The sequence below is a fragment of the Lutjanus erythropterus genome, chromosome 12 (genome assembly GCF_056507025.1).
Source record: "Lutjanus erythropterus isolate fLutEry1 chromosome 12, fLutEry1.hap2, whole genome shotgun sequence".
Classification (NCBI taxonomy): Eukaryota; Metazoa; Chordata; class Actinopteri; order Lutjaniformes; family Lutjanidae; genus Lutjanus; species Lutjanus erythropterus.
In genome coordinates this window covers 8,454,540-8,476,044 of record NC_139328.1, presented here as the reverse complement: position 1 = coordinate 8,476,044, position 21,505 = coordinate 8,454,540, and the positions used below count along the sequence as shown (strand labels likewise).

The 21,505-nt window shown below is 39.3% G+C and overlaps 2 protein-coding genes across 2 annotated transcripts; one reads left to right on the top strand and one right to left on the bottom strand.

The window, feature by feature from the left end:
* Positions 1-428: 428 nt before the first annotated feature.
* LOC146317555 (EEIG family member 2-like) lies at positions 429-10,251 on the bottom strand. Its single transcript, XM_084732763.1, has 11 exons — positions 9,926-10,251; positions 7,110-7,230; positions 6,802-6,831; positions 6,191-6,307; positions 5,664-5,710; positions 3,839-3,942; positions 3,585-3,680; positions 3,312-3,483; positions 2,775-2,911; positions 1,655-1,718; positions 429-1,392 (listed from the first exon to the last, which is right to left on the bottom strand). The coding sequence occupies exons 1-11, from the start codon at positions 10,069-10,071 to the stop codon at positions 1,350-1,352; spliced, it is 1,077 nt and encodes a 358-aa protein (XP_084588889.1). The 5' UTR covers positions 10,072-10,251; the 3' UTR covers positions 429-1,349.
* A 2,409-nt stretch (positions 10,252-12,660) lies between these two features.
* LOC146317554 (mitochondrial adenyl nucleotide antiporter SLC25A24-like) lies at positions 12,661-19,611 on the top strand. Its single transcript, XM_084731650.1, has 10 exons — positions 12,661-13,247; positions 13,429-13,555; positions 13,681-13,768; positions 13,923-14,034; positions 16,224-16,382; positions 16,503-16,655; positions 16,758-16,865; positions 17,148-17,315; positions 17,536-17,686; positions 19,151-19,611. Exons 1-10 carry the CDS (start codon positions 13,068-13,070, stop codon positions 19,330-19,332), a joined length of 1,428 nt encoding a protein of 475 aa, XP_084587776.1. The 5' UTR covers positions 12,661-13,067; the 3' UTR covers positions 19,333-19,611.
* Positions 19,612-21,505: the final 1,894 nt, after the last annotated feature.

Here is a 21,505-nt window from a genome sequence, read left to right as displayed (position 1 = left end):
ATCTCCTACAGTTTCAGCACCAGTTTATCTGTGAAGTCAACAGCCTCACCAGCTCTGGCCTTGGCCCTCAGGTCCCTCGCTATCTGGAGCTGGAGGTTGAGCTCTGTGATGTTTTGAGAGAGAACTCCTCGCTTCTTTTTCTCCATTTTGAACTCAACTTCAAGTACCTGGTGCTCAGCCGACTACATGACGTCCAGATCTGGACCAGGTCAAGTTCTCCATTCTCTGATGTTTTCCGTTTTTTTATTTCTCATTTTTCATTGAATTATGCAGCAGTGAAATATCTCCACATCTACTCAATGGCCTGGCACCAATTTTTGTCCCATCATTTATGCTTTCTGGGTAAATATCTTTTTTACTAAATGTTTATTTGCAAAAAAGACATTTGAAATGTCATACAAAAGGTGATCAGGGTTATCCAGACTACATTTTTAAAATTTCACTTTTTTATTTGGCCTTAAATATAATCATCATAATATAATAATATATCATATTATAATATAACAATATCATCATAATATGCCATCTTAAAAACATCATGAGCTTAAACAAGTGACTGTCAGTTCAGTACATACATAGTTTACATGACTTCTGCAGCAAATATACATTTTACTACGTAACATTGGCACATTTACAAAATAGGTGGTAAAAATAAAGTCATTACTTTTGACAGATAGCAATCATACACACACACACACACACACACACACACACACACACACACACACACACACACAGTACCTAATGCACCCAATATAAAAACTTCATGGTATTTTAAATGCAGTCATCCTCCTTCACAACCAGGTGAACAAAGGTGTTTATCTGACACTCAGTGGTGCTGTAACCACTGTAAATGCCACAATGTCAGTTTTCTATTTGTTTAAATATATGAAACTTCAAGGAACGGACACAGATCCCCCCACAGCCACATACGGAACAAGTAAAACGGTGAAACAAAATCAGCCATACAAAAGTAAAAACATGTTGGATACTTTGACATACATGGATACCCCTCAGTAGCTCAGATGTCATCAAGATGGCTGAACAATAAGTGTAGAATTACAGCAGTAACCCCTCGTCTTACAGTTTTCAAGAAGAGCAACAGAAATGTCAGTACAGCAGTTATCTCAGTCACCAAAATGTTGCCTTCACCTCCACTTCTTGAACACCAGGGGGCTCTCCTGGACAACAGACTCTGAAGGTCAGCTCCACAGGGATTGTATAAGAGAAATTAAATCTCCTGGAGGGAGGCGGGAGCAGGTTCTAATGGCACCTCCACTATTCAGTGTTGTGTCCCCCACATCAGTGTAATACGGCACCCTTTATGACAGGCACATGCTCCCCAAAGCCTAGCGGTTGATCACCACCTGCTCAAAGGCTCCAGCTGCGACCCTGAAACAGAACGCCACAATCTGTTACATGACAGGAAATGGGGGTAGTTATCAGATCAGACTGTGGTGCATTCATTAACACTATGATGTGAAACTTAAAGTATCTTATGCGTTAGAAACAGACAAAAGTGATGACCAGTCATGTCGTTGCTATGAAGACTACGTGAGAAAAATCCCCATTTATAGTATTAAAATGAGTTCATGTTTGTAGTAAATAGCTGGTGCGTGGCACCCGCAATCCACAGTTACATAATCACACCCACCTTGTGTGATGGCTTCCCAAAGCTGTGCTCCCGCCAGGACCGACAAACAAGCTGAGCCCCTCCTCTGCAGCAAAAAATACACACACACACATTAGAAAGAAGGATACTGCCACTCCGTGCACAGCCAAGGTTTGAAAGTGGGTCACACTTAGTTTCTAGCTAATCTAAAAATAAATGACAATCGATAGGGGGACGTTGAAGGGAAGCTGGTGAGGCAGCCGAGAGGGGAGCATCCAGGGAGGTAGTTGTTCGTTGAGGAACTATCGAAAGATGCACTTCCACACTAAAACTGCTCAAACTTCAGTCGCAAATAAACAGGCAGAGTCACTGTTTCTTTAACACAATAACATTACAGTTGGTGTTTGGTTAAGGACGGGGGTTTGTAACATGGTCGCCACAATGTGTGCTCAGCTATCAGTAAGGTTAAACTGCCCTTGTGATATTCATAGAAATGATATACAAGCTAAACTTTGTAATCCTTAAAAGGATACTTAGGATTATTTGAAGTAGGGTTGTGTGTTGTACCATAGTCAGAATATGGTCTGGTGGCCTCGAGTCAGTTTGTTTGTGTTATTGGGTGACTTCTGTGTTTTAAAATTGAGAGATTCACCAAAGTCATGTAATAAGACAAACTAACTGACTGCAAGGTAAAATGACTGATTTTGTCAATTGAGTCTGGCTGGTTTGGACAGCGTGATATTTGGTTTATATAAAAATGGTTTTGTGAAGGAAAAGTGTCTGATGGCAAGGGAACATATTTTAAAAATAACGTTCACTTAAACAGATCCATTTTTTTTTTTACATGGGCCGATTTTTAAGTGGCTAAAATACTATTTGTTTCTGACTATAGATAAGTACGTCATACAACCCCACTTACACTAATCCTGACTATCCCTTTAATCAAATAAACCTTAATATTTAGGCTGGCATATGTCAAAGTTGACATCAAATCGATGATTTGACGTCAGAAATGTCTAATCATCAATCAACATTTTAAGGAAGTACTTAAAAACGTTATGTTGCAACACCTCCGAGTAATTTGTTCCCTTTAGCAGGAAGGCAGGCAATTTTCCAAGACAGCCTTTGTAAGTCTGCAAAGTTACAGATTAGCTGTACACACCCTCTGCACTGGAGTCCAAGAAGCCATTGCTGAAATCCTGGCTCTGCAGGATTTTCTCTATTATGTCATCTGCATCCACCCTGGTGGCATCAACTCTCTTCAGCTGATTCTCGACTGAGTTCTGCTTTATTGGATGTCTAATGAAGAGACAGAAACAACATGAAGAGTTACACAAACGCGCTTGATAGTAAAACACGTACAAACAAAAGGCATAAGTCAATATATTTAGTGGACGAGGGAAAGATTAGAGTCTGGTCCCTCGGTGTGTTCATAACAAGGTCATTGTACACAAAGGTCAGAACCACCATAGAAAATATGTCAAAAGGACAGCTGAGAAAATAAAAAACAAGAGATATATTTTGATATATCTTGATAGCAATGTTTTAATTTCTGGTCATTATAAAGTAGCGCAGATAACAGCCAGCCAATAAACAAACAATAACACACGCAAAGTGGAATTATTTAATATTATAGACATGGTTGCAATTATGTGTGCGTGTCAATTTCAGACAGTTTCAGGGTAATTCTGTGTATTACCTTGGAATTTTAGCGGGGGTAGAGGGGTGTTCAGAGACAGGGGGAGTAGTCCTGCTCTCCCCCTGCTGATCAATGGGTTCCAGGATGCTGCCGATGCCTGTGGAGGCAGAACCTCCTGACGCGCTCCGGCGATGGCTGAGGTCTGTTAAACTGGAGTGATTTGAGCTGTAACCTACATGACAGGAGACAAAAACAGACACAAACGTTATGCATCTGATTTGTGTAACTGATGTGGTGATAATGTTGGTGAATATGAGTCTCTGTGTTTGGTACCTGAGATTTTTGAGTGGTGACTTGTGTAGCTGGATGTTCTAGAGTGACCAAACGCTACCAGCTCCTCTGGGACTGACACTGACTTTCCTGGAGTCTCTGAATGAAAACAAAACACACACATAAGTAGAAGGAAAACATTTAGTAAGTATGGACAGAAGTGTTTAGATTGTTCTCTTTCAAGAACCGTGAAATTAAAATGTTGTTATTGCAAGGATCAGCGAACACTTTCTTTCTTTGAGTCTGTATGTACATACCAGTAAGTGAATGGGATACATGTATGTCCCCTCCCTTTCTGTCCTCAAGGAGACACTCTGCTTCAGTCTGTGGGATTCCCAGAGTCATGGCTGTAGATGGGGGCCTGAAGAAAACACAAGACAGAGTGATGTTACTGAGCAGCAGGGTGGTGTCTGAGGTTTTTGAGGAGAAGAGTTCCTTCAACTGCTTTATCAACAAGCCAGTGTGTAAAAAATAAATATGAACAGAATGTGAAGTTTTGATGTTATGTCAAAGACATCTATGTATAGTGTTGCAGAGATATCTAGTGAAATTAGCATGCTAACAAGCTAGGTGTGGCCCATCCTCTCTTGTCAGGCTCACCCCAAGTGTATTGCAAGTCTGGTGGCCCACAGCAACACCCCACTGGGCCTAAGCATCTGGGTATATTAAGATGTTTTTTAAACAACAGTTACAGTGAGACATCTCAGTTGGAAACATAGATATAATGGTTGGAAAGCATTATGGATATATTTAGCAGTCAGCTTTTAGGGCTCCACCAAAATGCTGCCAGCAGTCTGTCATTGAACCATGCAAAACATTTTTCCTGGGGGAAATTCTGCTTCTAATACCACTTGGTACCTCAGCCTGATAGTATAGCTCTGGTTCTGTATGCCTCCGGTGCGTCTCCCCATCAGTATTCCCTGTTGTGTCCCCCCACCAGGCCTAAAAAGGTCCTTCTCCTAACAGTCCAAAGCTCCTGTGCTAGTGGTGTAAACACTAACACTGGAGAATCAATTCAACAAGTGGCCAGTTCTTACATACTGCACTTTTAAGCTCAAACTGATTCTTACCTCTGCTCCTTCACAGTCACTAATTAAATGAATTTATGCAAATTGAACAGTTTGTTAAATAGTTTTACTGGGAAGCACAAAAAGATAAAAGCCAACAGTCGCTTTGATCTAATTACACATTAAATACAAGTGGATAAGTAATGAGTCTGTTAAAACTGAATTATTTTTTGTCAATTTTCGGCCGAGCAGACGTCAACACAGGAAACCCCACGTCTCTGCTGCTGAGAAAGATGCTATGTTAAACACAGGAATGGGGGTGGAGAGGCAGACAAAGAGTGTCAGACGCAAAAAAAAAAAACCTGAGCGTCATCCTTCTTGTTGCTCTGTTGTAAATCCTCCACATGCAATGAGTAACACTGCGTGGGATGAATGACTAGGCCGACCATCCTTCAGTTTACACTTTAGACATCTCCTAGGCAGCAGTGGGTGTATTATTACACCAACGGGGCGTAGGGACATGAAAGAATACAGGGGAAGACTTGGTGTTGGTTGAAGAAAACTGACTGTTTGCACATGGTAGAGGCTTTGCCAGGAGTGTGATGTTACATCACAGCCTGCGTGACAAACTGCTCTACATACAGCTCTAAACAAAAGAGAGAATACAACCTCTGTGCAGAGTTGATCACACATCAGCTGCTGCTGACTGCTGAGGTTGGGCTGATTAATATCTGGGTGAGGTTTATTAGCTCTCTCATAAGACTGTGATAACATCTCAGCAGCTTCAAAATTATACTTCATAACTTTAAAGCCTGTCAGTGTCTATAATATCAGACCAAAGAGCTTTTCCAGACAGGTGAGAGACAGGATGTGATGTGAAACCCTTTCCTCTGTGGTTAGAGGCAGACTTTTCAACGCGAGGTACAGACTTTCTTTGCAACCACAGCTCTAATGCGCAGTTGAAAACAGCTACAGTCATTTCCTTAGTTACAAGTTTCAGATTGAATAGATATTCAGTTTTTAAGGACGCATAATAACAAAGGAGCAGATGAATAAGGTCAATATGAGCTCTTACGTTTTAAAACAGGGGTCTCCAGACATCAGCTGTGTGGTGATGACAACCTGTAACAGGAAAGATCAGAACAGAAATGTCAGTTTTAGCAGTTTTAGATTGACAAGCAAGTGTACATATGTGGAAGCTGGTTTGTAGCAGTTTTGTAGGGTTGCTCTTATCTAAGGTTTAGAGTAACACTTTGTGACATACAAGCCCACTATAGATCTGTGCCCCAGGAAGAAGCAGCATATTTCAAATTCAGGAAGTTAATAGATGACAGGCTCAGACATGTGCTGCATTAACTGTCAGGGAACTCAACTTTTCCATCCATGTCATAAATTAAACTTTTTCAAATAGAAGAGTGTCTACTTCTGCTGATAAACTCTAGTTAGTTGCTTTAGAATAACAAGAATAGGTTGTAGGCTCGTCTATGCTTTGCTAAAATGCATTGTATTTGAACAGACATGTAAGATTAAATGAATGGGTTGTGTGATAGAGGATATTTCAGACAGTGTTTAAAGGAGGATTGCAGAAAAGCACTGCCACACCTTCAGAATTGAGTTGTCCTGTCTGGTGTTCTTAGTGTCGTATCCCTCTAGGAGACACCGTCGCGTTGTGCTGCCTGATCCAGCAAACTCAGACAGATTCAAGTCAGCAAAGCCCAGCTGCACAGGGATAGAAGAGATCAAGTTGTTTGAACCATCTGACAACCAGTTTAAATTATTAAATAGATGATTTTACATAATAAAACTGTGTAAAAAAAAAAGTGCCAGCAAAAGTATCATCATGTGACAAAGTGGTGCTATAAAACACAAACTAATCTGCACCTTGAAGAAATCCGGCCCAGTTCAGGATTTTTGGAAACAGAGATGGAACACTCAATTCTTGAGAAATCACATAACCTAATTCTTTAACTCACCATTTAAGTTATTGGTTAACAAAACATAGGTTTTGATTTACAGATTTTTCAATCAGTAACCAATGCCGGAAACTAGTAAGACAAAGACTCTGACTCAACCAAAAAGTCCTTGAAGGGTACTTGGAGGCCGACTGTTATCTAATGTTTTCCATGATAAGACCGTGCTAATGGATCTCTGGTATTTAAGCTGCTATGTTTACAACAAATGCCTGTCTACACACTTCAGAACATGAGTATTACCTTTGCAAAGCTTTTTCCACCTTTCAGTTCCTAAAATGACAAAAACACAGAAATGAGTGAGGTTACATTTGTCTGCTTCATGACGATCGCACAAATTATTTTCATTAAAATATTTGCCACTCCTTGCAGTATGACCATTTCCTGCACAAAGTACTTGTGGTTACAAATTAACAGTGCACATAAATATTTTCTTAGCACATTCAAGTCTCAGTTAACTGTCTCTGACTCTTGCGATGGTAAACTGTTGCTATGAATTTTGTTGTGTCAACAAAACAGAGGTTGATGGCAGTAAAAAAAAAGTCCTGTACCTTGCGCACAGACACCCGGCACACACAGGGGTCTAGTACACCTGTCCCAGCATTGGCACTCATCTTACACATGAAAGAGAATCTCTTCTTCCAGTGCACACAGTTGGCCTGGACTGACTCCCTGTGAGAGAAGCAGCACATTTAGAAACACTACTCCTTACACAACAAAAACACACAGTCATACTGAATATGGAAAGAGCAGATGTCAATCACAAATCTGCCAGATCTGTGCATGGATAAGCCACAGAGCAAGTCCCACCCAGACCATCAAGAATGATGAAAGATGGAGTTGTGCCTTTTTCTAATTTTAATCTGAATATGCAAAGGAATGAAGTGTGTCTGTGAAATGAGCTGATGATCTTCCTGTAGGCTTTGAGCCACCTTTTACCTCCATTACACAGAGGCAGAAATTGAAGGGAATCACTGATTACTTTTATTTTGCATCACTGCACACCGCCTTCTCAACATTGAGGCCAATTTCAACATAAATGGATTGGGAAATAACACATAGAAAATACAATTTCTCTGTGTATCCATCAGTGAATGTCCTACACGACAGATATAACACAAAAATCAATGGAAAAAAAAAGTAACATGACAAGAAAAGAAAACTTGACTGCAGAGAAAAGGTGAGGTTCAGTCAGCTTTGCGGAGAAACAGCCGACAGAAATGTCCTTCAAAGGGCTACTTTTTGCTTTAATACTTCTAGTACATTTCAGAGCCTGTACCTTTTCACTTTTACTTGAGTAAAGAAGTTGAATCAGTACTTCAACTTTTACCAGAATCTTTTTTGTTGCACATCTGTACTTCTACTTAAGTAAATGTCTGCTATTAGATGATGTATTCACTCGTCCTCAAAAAAACAAAACAAAATCAATGGTAGTATAAATAGAAATAAAATAGAAATAAGAATGACCATACACCACATGTATCATAACACAACACTGTCACAATATTGTTGTATTCTGGAAAGGAGACAAAGGTTGTGGTGGGAGCAGGATATAAGAATATAGTCAGTGTTTACACGGTATTTTTTTAGGAACAGACAGTTGCCATGGCAAAGTAATGACGGTTTAGCGGTTCACATGTGCTGCCACGCTGTGCCTGTTTTTCCAGAGTGACTCATTTAAATGCTACAAGCAGTTTTAATCACAGGTCCCATAGGATTGAGCTTGCATACTCCTTTGCAATGGAAGAGGATGCAGTTTTTTGTGCATTGTCACAGATAGAAACAATGAAAATATATCATGAATGTACAATGCAACAGAGGGAAAATTTGCCTCAGACGAATGCACCATCTTAAGAATTATCTGCGCTATTAACAATCTCCAAATAATAATAATTACTAGAAAAGTGATGGAATAAATATTTAGATGTTTCCCTTTAGGGAAACTAGTGAAAATATTTAGTTACAGGTAACTTTTTTAAATTAAGTCTAAAAGTATTTGCAACAAAAAGTATTTCAAGTATCAAAAGTATCAAACATTTTGTTTATGAGGCAGAATGGCCCGTGTCAATTTAATTATGATTTTACTATATCATGTCGTCTACTATTTTATCTAATTACTAATACTATTAATGTTGTAAGTGATGGAGGTAGAGTGAATTTAACTACCATACATACAAACATTACTTTGTGTTCATTTTAATCTGAAAGTTAGATGAACGTTGTGGAGTAAGCAGAACGATAGGTCATGTGAAATTTAATGGAAAAGTCATAAAATACTTTAAAATGGAAATACTCACATAGAGCTGTGCACTATGACTCATAAATAATATCTCGATATCTTTGGGGTATTTCACTATATCCGGTATTTATCCTGATATACACATTTTCTCTAAAATAACATAGCACAACTTCTCTAACAGTGCAAACATATGATGATCTTATAGAATACGATACAATGCTGTCAGTTAAACCACCCAACAGATAGGGCTGGATAATATATAAAATAATATGTATGGACAAAAACAAATATCACAATATTATGATCGAATACTTTGATATAGATATTGAGATAATAATGTAAGGATAACCATTGGTGCTTTCACAAAATATTAACACAATGAGTATTTTTTTGAGAAAAAATCATCAGCAACACGGTAAGTCCAGAAAATGACCTCACTTTACTGTAAAGTAGCCTTTAAAACCAGGAAAACACAACATATCACAATATTCAAAATCGATATCTACCATTATCTAGTTTAATATCACGATATTAATATAATACCGATATATTCGGTATCAAACGTACAGTACATGAGTAAATGTACTTAGTTACTTTCCACCACTTTTAATATAACTGTTAAATCTCATTTTATATCATTATTATTCACACAAAACTATGAACTGAAGTAGTTAAGCAGAAATCTAAGCTATCTTAATCTAACGGTACAAACAGAGGTTAATGAAAAAATATAATAATAATAATAATAATAATAATAATAATAATAATAATAATAATAATCACGTTAAATCACAGTGTCCTGGGTTGAAACGTTGCTGTTTTAAGTCTTCATCTGTTCTCTAGTTAAGTACAGTGTCCTGACTTTAACGTCAGCTAGACGCCAGTAACTTAAACGTTAGTTGACGTTAACGTGCTGACAGTTGGCTACTGTGGTGCAGCTGAACGTTAACTACCGTTAACTCATTAAATACTCATTATATGGAATTCCGTTGCAGATAAAGGAGTAGTTACAGCCGAGACAACAAACGCTTTAACAGGTGTCCGATTTCGACAAGTTTCTCCTAAATTTAATTTTAGCTTGTTGGAACAAACCAGTGGACCGTCGCTATAAATAGAAAAACTACTTACCGTGACGACTCTTCGGCAAAGCCTCCATCTAGCAGTCTGACTTTACAGAATAAAACTCCGTTTACGAAGGGAACCGATGACAGCTCCTCCAGGTTGAAGTCTACTTTAAACTTAAATCTCTTCTTCTTCGTGAGAATGAAGGACATGTTGGCTCCTGGACGCGAGAGACTGAGACCGACTGTGTCCTGACTGAAGACAGCTGAAGACACTTTCCCTGCCCTCAGCTCTCACTCCTGCTCGCTCAGCTGTTACTGCTGCTTGTTTCTCTGTGTGTCCGCAGACACGATTCAAAGTTCAAATCTCCTCCTTCCCTCCCACTGAAAAATATAATTCATGACGTGAGGGAAATTCCATCGTTTGATTGGACACTGGAGCTGCAAGAAAAAAAAAAAAAACCCAGAGAAATACAGTGGTGGTCACGATTGTACTGGTTGTCCACTTCAGTTTTGGCTGAAACTCATTCAAACCTCCCGCTGTGAGGTGAAATACTATATTTTATGAGTCACCAGCACAAGTTACAGTGAGTTGTCCTAATGCACTGAAGTGACACTGTAAAGAAGAAGTGGGAAGAATACAGGATCTCTATCATTCAGCTGACACATGACAAAAACAGGAACTGCAAAATAAGCATATATCAACAAGGAAAAAAGTCTGTTCAGTCATTTTACCAAGAGGTGGTACTTTTAGGGGTGGATAAACTAAGTTTACCCACAATACAACCCTGGTTACACCTCTGATTATTAGAATGTCAGACTGCACATTAGACCACAAAACCCATTTTTTTTATTTTTAGGTTTGAAGATGAAAAAGTCTTCAAAGTCAGTAAATGATCAAACTTGGATCCCTATAAATTACAGCCGATCACAAACAGCCAACCGCGTTTATTTTCTTGTAGCTCCAACCTCCAGAATACATGGTAAAAGTTAAAATTCTCTGTTCTTCCTTTTGCCGGGGACCCCTAAAACCCACTCAAAGAGCCCCGTTGGTCCCAGGACCCCAGTTTGAAAACCCACTCATAAAGAATAGCCTTTCTTCTAACCATTGCTGAAAAGATTTTAAAGTTGAAAGATGATTATGGTGCCTTTTCAAGCCACAATCAGAATTTGGTATACAGTTTATTTTGCTGAATATTTTATTTATGTGGAAGAATAACTCAGTGAAACTAGCACCACACTTTGGGAATTACACTACTACAGGTGGAAGTTTTGGTCTCAGTTGTTTATTTAAGACATATGGGAGTATTGTCAGTAAAATGTCCCTAAAATACCAACAGAATGGTCACTTCCATGGTGTCATGCATAGATTATGTCACTGAATCATTATTACTGATGTATTAACATGTACGTGCATTATAATATTGTGTATCAAACAAAATGCCCATACATTTCTGTCTAAAATAGGGATGTCAGACTCATTTTAGTCATCCCTTTCTCTTTTTTTAGTGTAAAGAAATACACCTTCATTCTGAAACCTTTTATAATTCATGAACCATCCATTCACAAAAAAAGATTATGGGCATCCTGTGATGCCTTCTGAATTTGACTCTATAATTGTACTCTCTGATTGTATGATCACAATAAAGTTGGTCTTAACCTTCATCTTTAGAAAAATAAGTGCAATTCCAGCAATGTCTCAGTTTTACCATATTCAGTCAGTCTCATTATATGTGCATTACAATATACAGATCTACATATAAACAGAACATTTATGTATTTTAGAGGTAAACAACAGTTTAGTATTTTACTCATTTATGATTCAAACAACCGTATACACACACAATACCACTTTAAGTCGAACAAATGAGGAAAAAACTATAAAACGGCCTTACAAACTATAAAAATTTTTAATTTTTTGGCAGTGTCTCTGCAACAGGATTCCACCAAAATGTTATGACAAACATCTGATACAGATGATTTTGCACTGAAACTGCTGATTGACAATATTTTGCACTTTTTTTTTTTTTTTTTTCAGAGAACTGTGTTCTGGTCTGGTATGAATGACTGCTCTGTATTTTTTACACTGGAAAAAGACATCCAGAAGGCCAGATTGGACCTGTTTGACACTGCTGTGATGGACAAATAACACTGCAGGTAAGAGGAATTTGGGGTGAACTGTCCTTTTACACAGGTCCCAAAATGAATGATCTGCAAAGACTAATAATTTGCCAAGAAGATTTGTTTTTTAAATTACAGACACTAAGATCATCCATGTTCATATTATAATGTATTAAGAGCATCACCACATCACTCAGGGCACCACGACACCCCCAAAATCAAACTGCTCTGCTGTTATTGTTACAACTGTTTTATAAATAAAACATTATCTGCAGGTCTGACACCCCTGAAGGAGTGGAAGAAGAGAGAACTGATTGAAAACTAACTGATTAATCAACTCCACTTACAGACAGGTGAAATTCAATAACGTCTGATTTAATGTGATGAAGGTGTGAAATAATAATTTGCATAGACACATGTAAGTTTCCACAGCTGTAAAGTTCTGGAAAGGCTTGAAAACGCAACTAAAATCCTCGAAAGATACTGGAATTTGTCACCGGAGGAGTTTTAGAAACCCTGACTAAAATTGATCAGTTTCTGTTTTTGCTGTGAGTCTCAGCGTGCAGAACTTCATGTATGAGGAAACAGCGCCCTCTAGTGGCGCGCGGCGGCGCTGCGCTGTAGGAAACACAACGCTGTGTGTTTCTACTGACACGTCCTGTTAGATAAAGAGATTAAATTCCCTCTATAATACAGCAGCACGCATCACAGGGAACAAGCCTGAAAAAAAAACAGATGAGAAAGTTCACTATCAGAGGCATAAACCGGATTATGCATATGGTAAATCCGGGGATTATTTATCTCACCACTTTTCTATTTTACCATCTTTCCTGCTTTTCCGTAGAAAACAGCGAGTAGCGACGTCGCCCTCGTGGCTCCGCCCTCAACTGCTGCAGTTCCCTTTGAAACGCTACGGAATACACCTTTGCATGGAGCAGACTGCAACGTAAAGTCACTGGAAACCCTGTTTTTCATCGCGAAAGCCGAGCTCACATCTGGATTTTTAGCAGGGTTTAATATCACCTTCAGTATGGATTAATAATCTGCACCACGGCTCGTCTGGACGCTGCTTTCACTTAGGCGCTGCAATGTATCAGACGTTACGGACGTTATTACTACCTAATGCACGGTGCTGGGATGCCGACAGTGAGAGGTCATACCAGGACCTGTTCGAGAGGCTGGACACCAACAAAGATGGCAAGGTGGATGTCGCTGAGTTGCGCGCCGGCCTCAAGGCGATGGGCATATTCCGCCAGGGAGCCGCACAGGTACAACCCCAGGGGCCACAGCCAGGGGTCCTGTACAGACAGGAGTTTCAGGGCAGGGCCTGCTCGGTTTGCATGAAATTCCTGAGTAGTCTGACTGTGTGGCTGGTTGTATATTTGCGTTTGAGTCATGCTACAGGAGCAGGCAACACGACCCACATTTTTTTTTATCTCCTCTCTGCAGAAAATTGTGTCCTCTGGTGACCAAAACAAAGATGGAAGTCTCGACTTCAACGAGTTCTCCAAATATCTGAAGGGGCACGAGAAGAAGCTGTGGCTGACGTTCAAGAGTCTGGACAGAAACAACGATGGTAAGGAGATGAAAAAAAAAAAAAAATACTTGGCACACATGATGACACACACTAATGAATGTTTACAAAACCACCAGTCCGCTGTTTATACTGCAGCATGTGTTTTTTTTTTAATGTTGTGTCAGGACGAATTGATGCCTCTGAGATCCAGCAGTCCCTTGCAGAGCTGGGTATGGACATCAGCAGAGAGAATGCACAGAAAATATTACAGAGGTTGGACGTACACACATATCCACTGTTACATGTTCCTAAGACTGCAGTGTTTACAGGACATGTTCATACCTGCCATTATCTGGGTCAAAATTATACAGAATAATGCAGCATATTAGGTCCACAGCTGAAGACGTTCCTGTGTGTGTTTCCTCAGTATGGACATTGATGGGACAATGGTGGTGGACTGGAACGAGTGGAGAGAGCACTTTCTGTTGCACCCAGCCCAGAACCTGGAAGAGATCATACGCTACTGGAAACACTCCTCGGTAAGGGACGACTGCACACAGACAAGTAAGAGATAATGTAGAATGAGTGGATCATTATTGTGAAATAAGCACCGACAGGGTGGTGCAGGTCTTTGATATCACCCTGACGGGGTAATGATGATCCGCTCACTGTACAGTATCCCACTTACTTAAAAAAAACTTTAATTTGCACAAAATAATGGGTTAAAAATGGTTTTATTGCTCCTCCAGATTCTATGACCAGACCTGCTTCTATAGCAATGGGACATTAGTCATAGAAACGGCCTGCGATTGTTCAGATTATTTGATGCAGGCCTTGTTGATAGTCAGTGTCTTAGCTACAGGAGGTGGCGGTTGGCACGCGCCCAGTTTGTAGAGGCAGAGAGGAGCACCGGCACAGAAGCTAAGCAGTGAACTGCTGTGAACAGGGTTAGCAGCAAAATGTATGTTAGCCACTTAAAAAGGTCAACCTAAAAAAAAAAAGTTTAAGTGTACACTGTATTTAGAATATTTTCACTGCTTTACTTTGCCATCTGACAGCCTGTTCTGATGGGAAACCACTTAAATATAAGCCAGATATCACCATATCCAAACCAAAACCAAATTCTATAGGATAAATCAGTAATTTTACCTCCCAGTTCATTTCATTCATCCAAATTGCTTGTTTTATACAAGCTGTAATTGTGTTCACTATTTGGGTTAACTGTACAGATCATCAGTTGATCTGTATTGTTATTGTTATGCATTGAATAAAATGAAAAATCTATAAAATGTCGCTTAGTCAGGGATTGTTAGTTTAAAGAAAAAAATGCACCGTAAGGAAGAAATATTTGGAGCAGCTGCTGTAGACAAATACAGAAGCAACTGCAGTGGGGTAAATCACGTGTGGCGTCTAGTCCTCCTGTGTCGGATATTATGGATTTTCTCTGCAGTCCATATTTTGGCAGCAGCTAGCAAAGACTAGGCTGTCCAACATAATTAGGTCACGGCACCACACTCAGCTGTTTCGCTCAGCTTGCTCCTCCACCTCTTCCCCTTCTTAGTGCAAATAAAGATGTCATTGACGAGACATTTGCTCCTTCGCAAGCAAAACAGAGCGTCTCCTCTGAATCTAAATGCTTCGGAATCTTCTTTGCCTTGCACATTTATGTTTTCGTAGATTACAAACCCAGACTGAGCTGCACTCTCCTGCCATAAATGTGTCACAGTAACACACAACTAACTGCATAAGCCTTTGTGTTTCCCTGCACAGTTGCGTTAAATCGGCACCAGACACCTTCCTGCTTTTGGGAAAACATTGGACATGTTTATCTGAAACAGCTGTAGCGTGCAAGACCTGCAAGCTGTAGTGTTCAGTCGGCTCAGTGATTATGATTTCACAAGCACCTCCAGATAAAGGACAAGGAGCTCAGGTTATTGTTTGTTTGTTAGTAACAAACAACTCCTGCAGGGTTTAGCCTTTTCTTTGCAACAGTCGAGGGCTGCACCAAATTCTTTAATGAAATCCTCAACTTTATTAAATGGATTAATGAGATGAAGTTAGTTTTTAATTAAATCAACTTTCTTTAATGAATGTAGTGTGATCTATCATTAAGATAAGTGTCATTTATGGTGCTGCTAGACTCCCTTTTTCATACAAGTGTGTGTCTCCCTTTTTGTGCATTAAGTGTGAGAGCAAATGTTTGATTGTAGTGAAAATGTTGCTTTTTAAAGGCTGAAAGCCAGCAAATACGAACTGAAGCAGAATATTTTGTTTGGTAAAAACATTAAGTAAATTTTTACATTTTCAACAAATGTTAACTATTGGAACATGTTTTTCTTCTAATGTTTAGTCTTCCTTGAAACCTGTCTTTCAAGGTTTGGTAAATATTGTCCTCTCTCTAGCGTACAGCTTGTTGGTGAGGAAAAAAAAGCGTTGCTGCATCACTGTGAAATCAGACCCCAAAAGGAGAAGTGCTTTTGACATTTACGTTCCTCAGAGAGATACACTCTCAAAGACAAACGTCTGCAATCCTGATATAAAACATCTAACGGTATTTATTATGGCCATAAACTGACACACCTCTGAGTTTAGATGCTTAGATAGTTAAGATACGTCTGGTTAGAGCAATAATGCTGACAGACATCTCCGCAATTTGACCAGTGCCCATAAATGTCGTGATAAAAGATGATAAAAGCGATTTGAGTAAATTTGCTTATGTTATCTCTAGGTGCTGGACATAGGTGACAGTCTTGCAATCCCAGATGAGTTCACAGAGGAGGAGAAGAGCTCAGGCGGCTGGTGGAAGCAGCTTGTTGCAGGTGCAGTGGCGGGAGCCGTCTCTCGCACCGGCACCGCCCCTCTGGACAGAATGAAAGTCTTCATGCAGGTGAAATACATAAAAGAAAATGGACAGAATGTCTTCTTTCCCCTGAGAGATCGGGTAAAAAACAGATGTGTCTGAAATTGTCCTGCAAGCCTTATATATATATATATATTTGTACTGCAGGTTCATTCTTCTAAGTCAAACAAGATAAGCCTGGTAGGAGGCTTCAAGCAGATGCTCATAGAGGGAGGTGTGACTTCACTGTGGAGGGGGAACGGGATCAATGTTTTAAAGATTGCACCCGAGACGGCGATCAAATTCATGTCATACGAACAAGTAAGGGACTGAAAGCTCTTCACAGTATTCAACACAGTTTTATAACCTTGCAAATATTTGGTGCACATGTTTATTTTCTTCCCATCTGCATGTTTTCTGTAGTATAAGAAGTTGTTAACATCAGACGGCCAGAAGATTGAGACACACAAGAGGTTTCTGGCTGGCTCTCTGGCTGGAGCCACAGCACAGACAGCCATCTACCCAATGGAGGTAAGACAACTGTTGCATCACTGTTTCATCATACTGTCTAATGCATGGCAACAAATTAAAATGAAAGGAAGTCTCTTTTTTCATCAAAATACCACACAAATCAAAGGAATCTCTTCATATAGAGGTCTGTTTCTGCCAATGTTATGAAAAAAGATCCCCTTAATCATTATAATGAGAGATAGAATATGAATTACTTATCTCAAAATAATACCTTAGTAGAGTTTTGAGATACAAAGTCATTATTTTGTCCATTTTTCCTCTTTTGTACTTTCTCTCCTTGAGGTATTGAAAACTCGACTGACTCTGAGGAAGACTGGCCAGTATTCAGGGATGTTTGATTGTGCCAAAAAGATCCTGAGGAAAGAGGGAGTGAAAGCGTTCTACAAGGGCTACATTCCAAACTTAGTGGGCATCATTCCCTACGCTGGGATAGACCTCGCTGTCTATGAGGTATGCAGGCTGCTATGTGATGCATGCTGCTCCTGTGGTGATATTTCACAACTTAGTGCACTTTGTTAAATTAACTCATTTATATGCACAATAAAGCACTTTATCTTGGATTGCAGAGCTGCATTTAATTTAATCTGATAAATTAATTTTTATGCTTTGCTAATGTGCACTTGGTCATTTTTTTCTCAGTCCCCTGTCGTCTTTTTCTGCTGTGTCTCAGAGTCTAAAGAATGCCTGGTTGTCGTACCACCCCAAAGACTCAGCTAACCCCGGCGTATTCGTGTTGGTGGGCTGCGGGACCATCTCGAGTACCTGCGGCCAGCTGGCAAGCTACCCACTCGCACTTGTGCGCACACGGATGCAAGCACAAGGTAAACTCAGTCTGACACTTGATAACAGTGATGACAAAACTTACACGGCACATAATTACACAACAAATAATATCCGTCATGAAAGACAAGACTTTTATGAGATGACAAAGTTCTGCAAAGGTAAACGTTGGGCCTGGGCTGAAGGTCGTTTAGAGCTTCTGTTGAGGTTTTTGAATAAAGCTTCGAATGTCTGTCATCATATTTTATCACATCAAACAGCACTGACCGCAGTGAAAAAGCTGTTTGAAAGATCAATTGCAAAAAAAAATGGGTTGTAGCAAAAATATCTCATTTTAGATTTTGTTTTTGTCTAAAATTTCATTTGCAATCCTCTGGAGTTACTGGAAACCTGAAACAGTCCTCCTCAGCCACCACTGGAATATAATTCTACAAATAGTTTAATACTGCAGCCAAATCTTCATCTGCAACGGTGCAGAAACAGGCTTGAACAGAATGAATAGACCTGCAAAAAAAAAAAAAAAGAATTTGAATGTTGATTTAAATTTCAAATGTCATTGATGTGAACCAAGACCTGCAGCCTCTCACTGTATATTACAGCCCAGTGTTGTCACCCTCAGAGTCTCCTCTGGTAACAGGCACAGGCAGCCGTAGTTCTCACAGTGGATGAAATGTGGTAAAATTCTAACAGACTGCTCATTTGTAAATATAACTAAACAGCTGAGTACTTGAATTGCAAAACTAATGTGTTACTTTCCTCTATGCAGTATGATTCTAGCTTTGGGTGTGAGAACCCAAGTTGTTAAGGCCCGACTCTGAGGTCATAGCAAAAGGAGCAAAGGGATTTTATTTAATAAAGATTAAATTAATTTAACAGAAATGTTGAATCTAACAAAAGAATCCGACACGAAAACATACTGCCAGATTAAAAATGAGACCAAATGAACTTGACAAATGCTAAATAAACTAAAGTACAAGAAATAAGGCAACCCTAAAGTAACATGAGGCGGTGCCAGGAGGAGAGGGAGCACACAGACTGCAGGATGTGTGTGTGTGGGGGGGGTTATATGGGGCCAACTGCCTCCAATTCCTTGGTGACCTCAACTAGGAGCCAGCACACTGAAAGACAGACAGACACACACCACAGCAACAACACAACAATAACAAGAAACCCTGTCAGAGGCCCTGGGGCTGTAACACTTTACAATAAAAAAAGTAATCTGAGTACTCTAATGAAAAAGTACACTTGTGCAGCCATAGTAAACACTTGAGCTAAAGCCCTCATAAAGTAAGTGGGCTGTAATGGAGAAGGGCATCTCTGTCTTTATTAATTCCCACCCTAACATGAAATTTTGGTTTACAATACTGTACTGTATATGACGCTCTATTTGCAGTACTTACCTCTTACTCTGTATAATTGGAGCTGTGACTGCTGCCCAGTATAGCTGCCTTTAACATCCAGCACAAGAATAAACACTGGCCTCCCAACCTGCTTTTCCTCTGCAGCGTCTCTGGATGCGTCAGACCAGTCCTCCATGAGTGGGCTGATGAAGAAGATTGTAGCCAAAGATGGCTTTTTCGGACTCTACCGGGGCATCCTGCCAAACTTCATGAAAGTCATTCCTGCCGTCAGCATCAGCTACGTGGTTTACGAGTACATGAAGACTGGCTTAGGAATCTCCAAATGATGCTTCAAACAAAGAAAAAAAAGAACTTTTTCTGACTTGAAAAGTGGCTGAAATAACTCAGAAGACATCAGACAGACGTCAGACATGCAGAGCATGACTTCTGCCAGCTGACACAGGAGTTCAGTGGATGGAAAACTGTATGTATCCCACTGACGGCTGTCTGTCAGTAGCATTTATCAGTTGTGGTGTGCATGCTTTAAGGCTTATCCTCTCTACCTTTATTCTTAATTTTCACACCGTCCAAACAACATTTGACTCAAAGATAGCACTGTACCTGAATACATACATAAAAAATAGAAACTTAAAGGGTTAGGGTTGTTAAAAACATCCTGCCATTATTCTCTTCAAACTGTGATCAAGCCAAAAAGGGTGGCTCGCTGTTGTGTTTTTGGTAGCAAAAGAAATATTTTCTTCAGAGAAAAGTGAAGCTTATAGTTAAGAGTTGATGGTCTTATTTCAGGAGTTTGCATTATAAGATGGAAGCGCTGCATGGCTCTGATGGTTGATCCGACGGGTGATCTTTGGTGCAGCAGGTGAAACATCCAGGAAGTCTTGCTCAGTATAAAGTGACGTAGAAAACATTGGGGAAACAACCAAGTGAGATAACACTATATGTATACTTACACTGGGTTACACCAACAAAGATGAATTAAATCTAAGATTAGTTCTAATCACAGTTTAGTAAAACAAAGTTTAAAATGAGTAAATCCAGGTTTAAAATCAAGTAGAGCTCTGTTGCACAACCACAAACTAATCTTAGTTTAGTAAATCTAGGCTTAGTGATGTAAATTGTATTTAAATAGTGTTGAATCAGTGTGGAGATGCCTGCTTACCAAAATGAAAATATATCAGTATAAATTAGAGCGCTGTCAGGACCTAGTAAGTATAAAGAGGAAAACCGTAAACGTCTTCCTTAACATGCTAAGCTAGCTAAGGACTTAACATCACATTGTACTGTTTGCTAGCTAGCTAAAAAGTTAGTCGACCCTTGAATGAAGGCTTGGCAGATACACTTATTTCTCCTCCTTTGAAAAAAATTTGTTGGCTGAATTATCAACTGGAGTGAAAGAAAAAAGAGACACATCATAAAGCTCAGTTGGGTTGAGTTAGTCTCTGAACATTTTGCTCAATCCATTTTAAAAAAGGCAGCTGTTTTAAAAGTTAAACCTTCATAAGTGTAAGTTTAAAGTTAATACTGCATCACAGTTTGAATTGGAGTTTAAAGTTTTGGTGCAACACATAAATTTAATCTAGGTTTAGAATTAAAACTAAGGTTTAAACAGCAGTTTAAATTAAATCTTCCTAAATTTTAAGATAATTTAAAAAAGGTGCAACATAATTGAAAGTTAAGCCATAATTTAATCAGGTTTATCTTTATTGGTGCCACCCAGCCATAGAGCATTAACAGTTTATCCCATGATTTTGTGCATCACTTTATATCAAGTACAACCTCCTGGATTTTGAGGAAAAATGATGCTGTGTCAGTTTAAACATTTAAGTCCACACCCTTTACGGGTTATTTAACACTTTTCTAAGTTGTAAACACCTGCCCGAGATTGACATCAGCTCCAGTCAGCAGCTGTCGACTAAAAATAACTGGCCCTGAGAAAATCAATAAGTTGTTAACACTGGAAAACTGTGTGCATGAAGACACACGCACCTTGTGCAATGTGAAAATCACTTACTCCACATTCTGTATGGTATTTGATAATCATTTACATGTGCCTTACAGCCACTCCATATGTTTTTTACTATATATACTGTATTTATGTACTGTATATATGTTTTAATTTCTGGTTATTTATGGGTTTTGACAATGGTTACTACATGGTAACCCTTTTAAGAAAACAGTGATAACTAGTCATTGAACTGAAATATTGTTACAAATGGTGTGTTTTTCATTTTGTGTCACTTCATTTCAACACAGACCTACACCCCACACGCGTGCACACACACACACACACACACACACACACACACACACACACACACACACACAACAGGACACTGTTACATTGAACATTTTGTCTCTTGTTCTTCCACATACCCCAGTGATGGGAAATCTTTATCTTCCATGTAAGATGACAATCTGCAATTTTGTCTTTATTATAAGTTACATTAATGTGGACTTTAAGAAAATCAAACTGCCCGTGATTTAATGGTCGCTAATCTG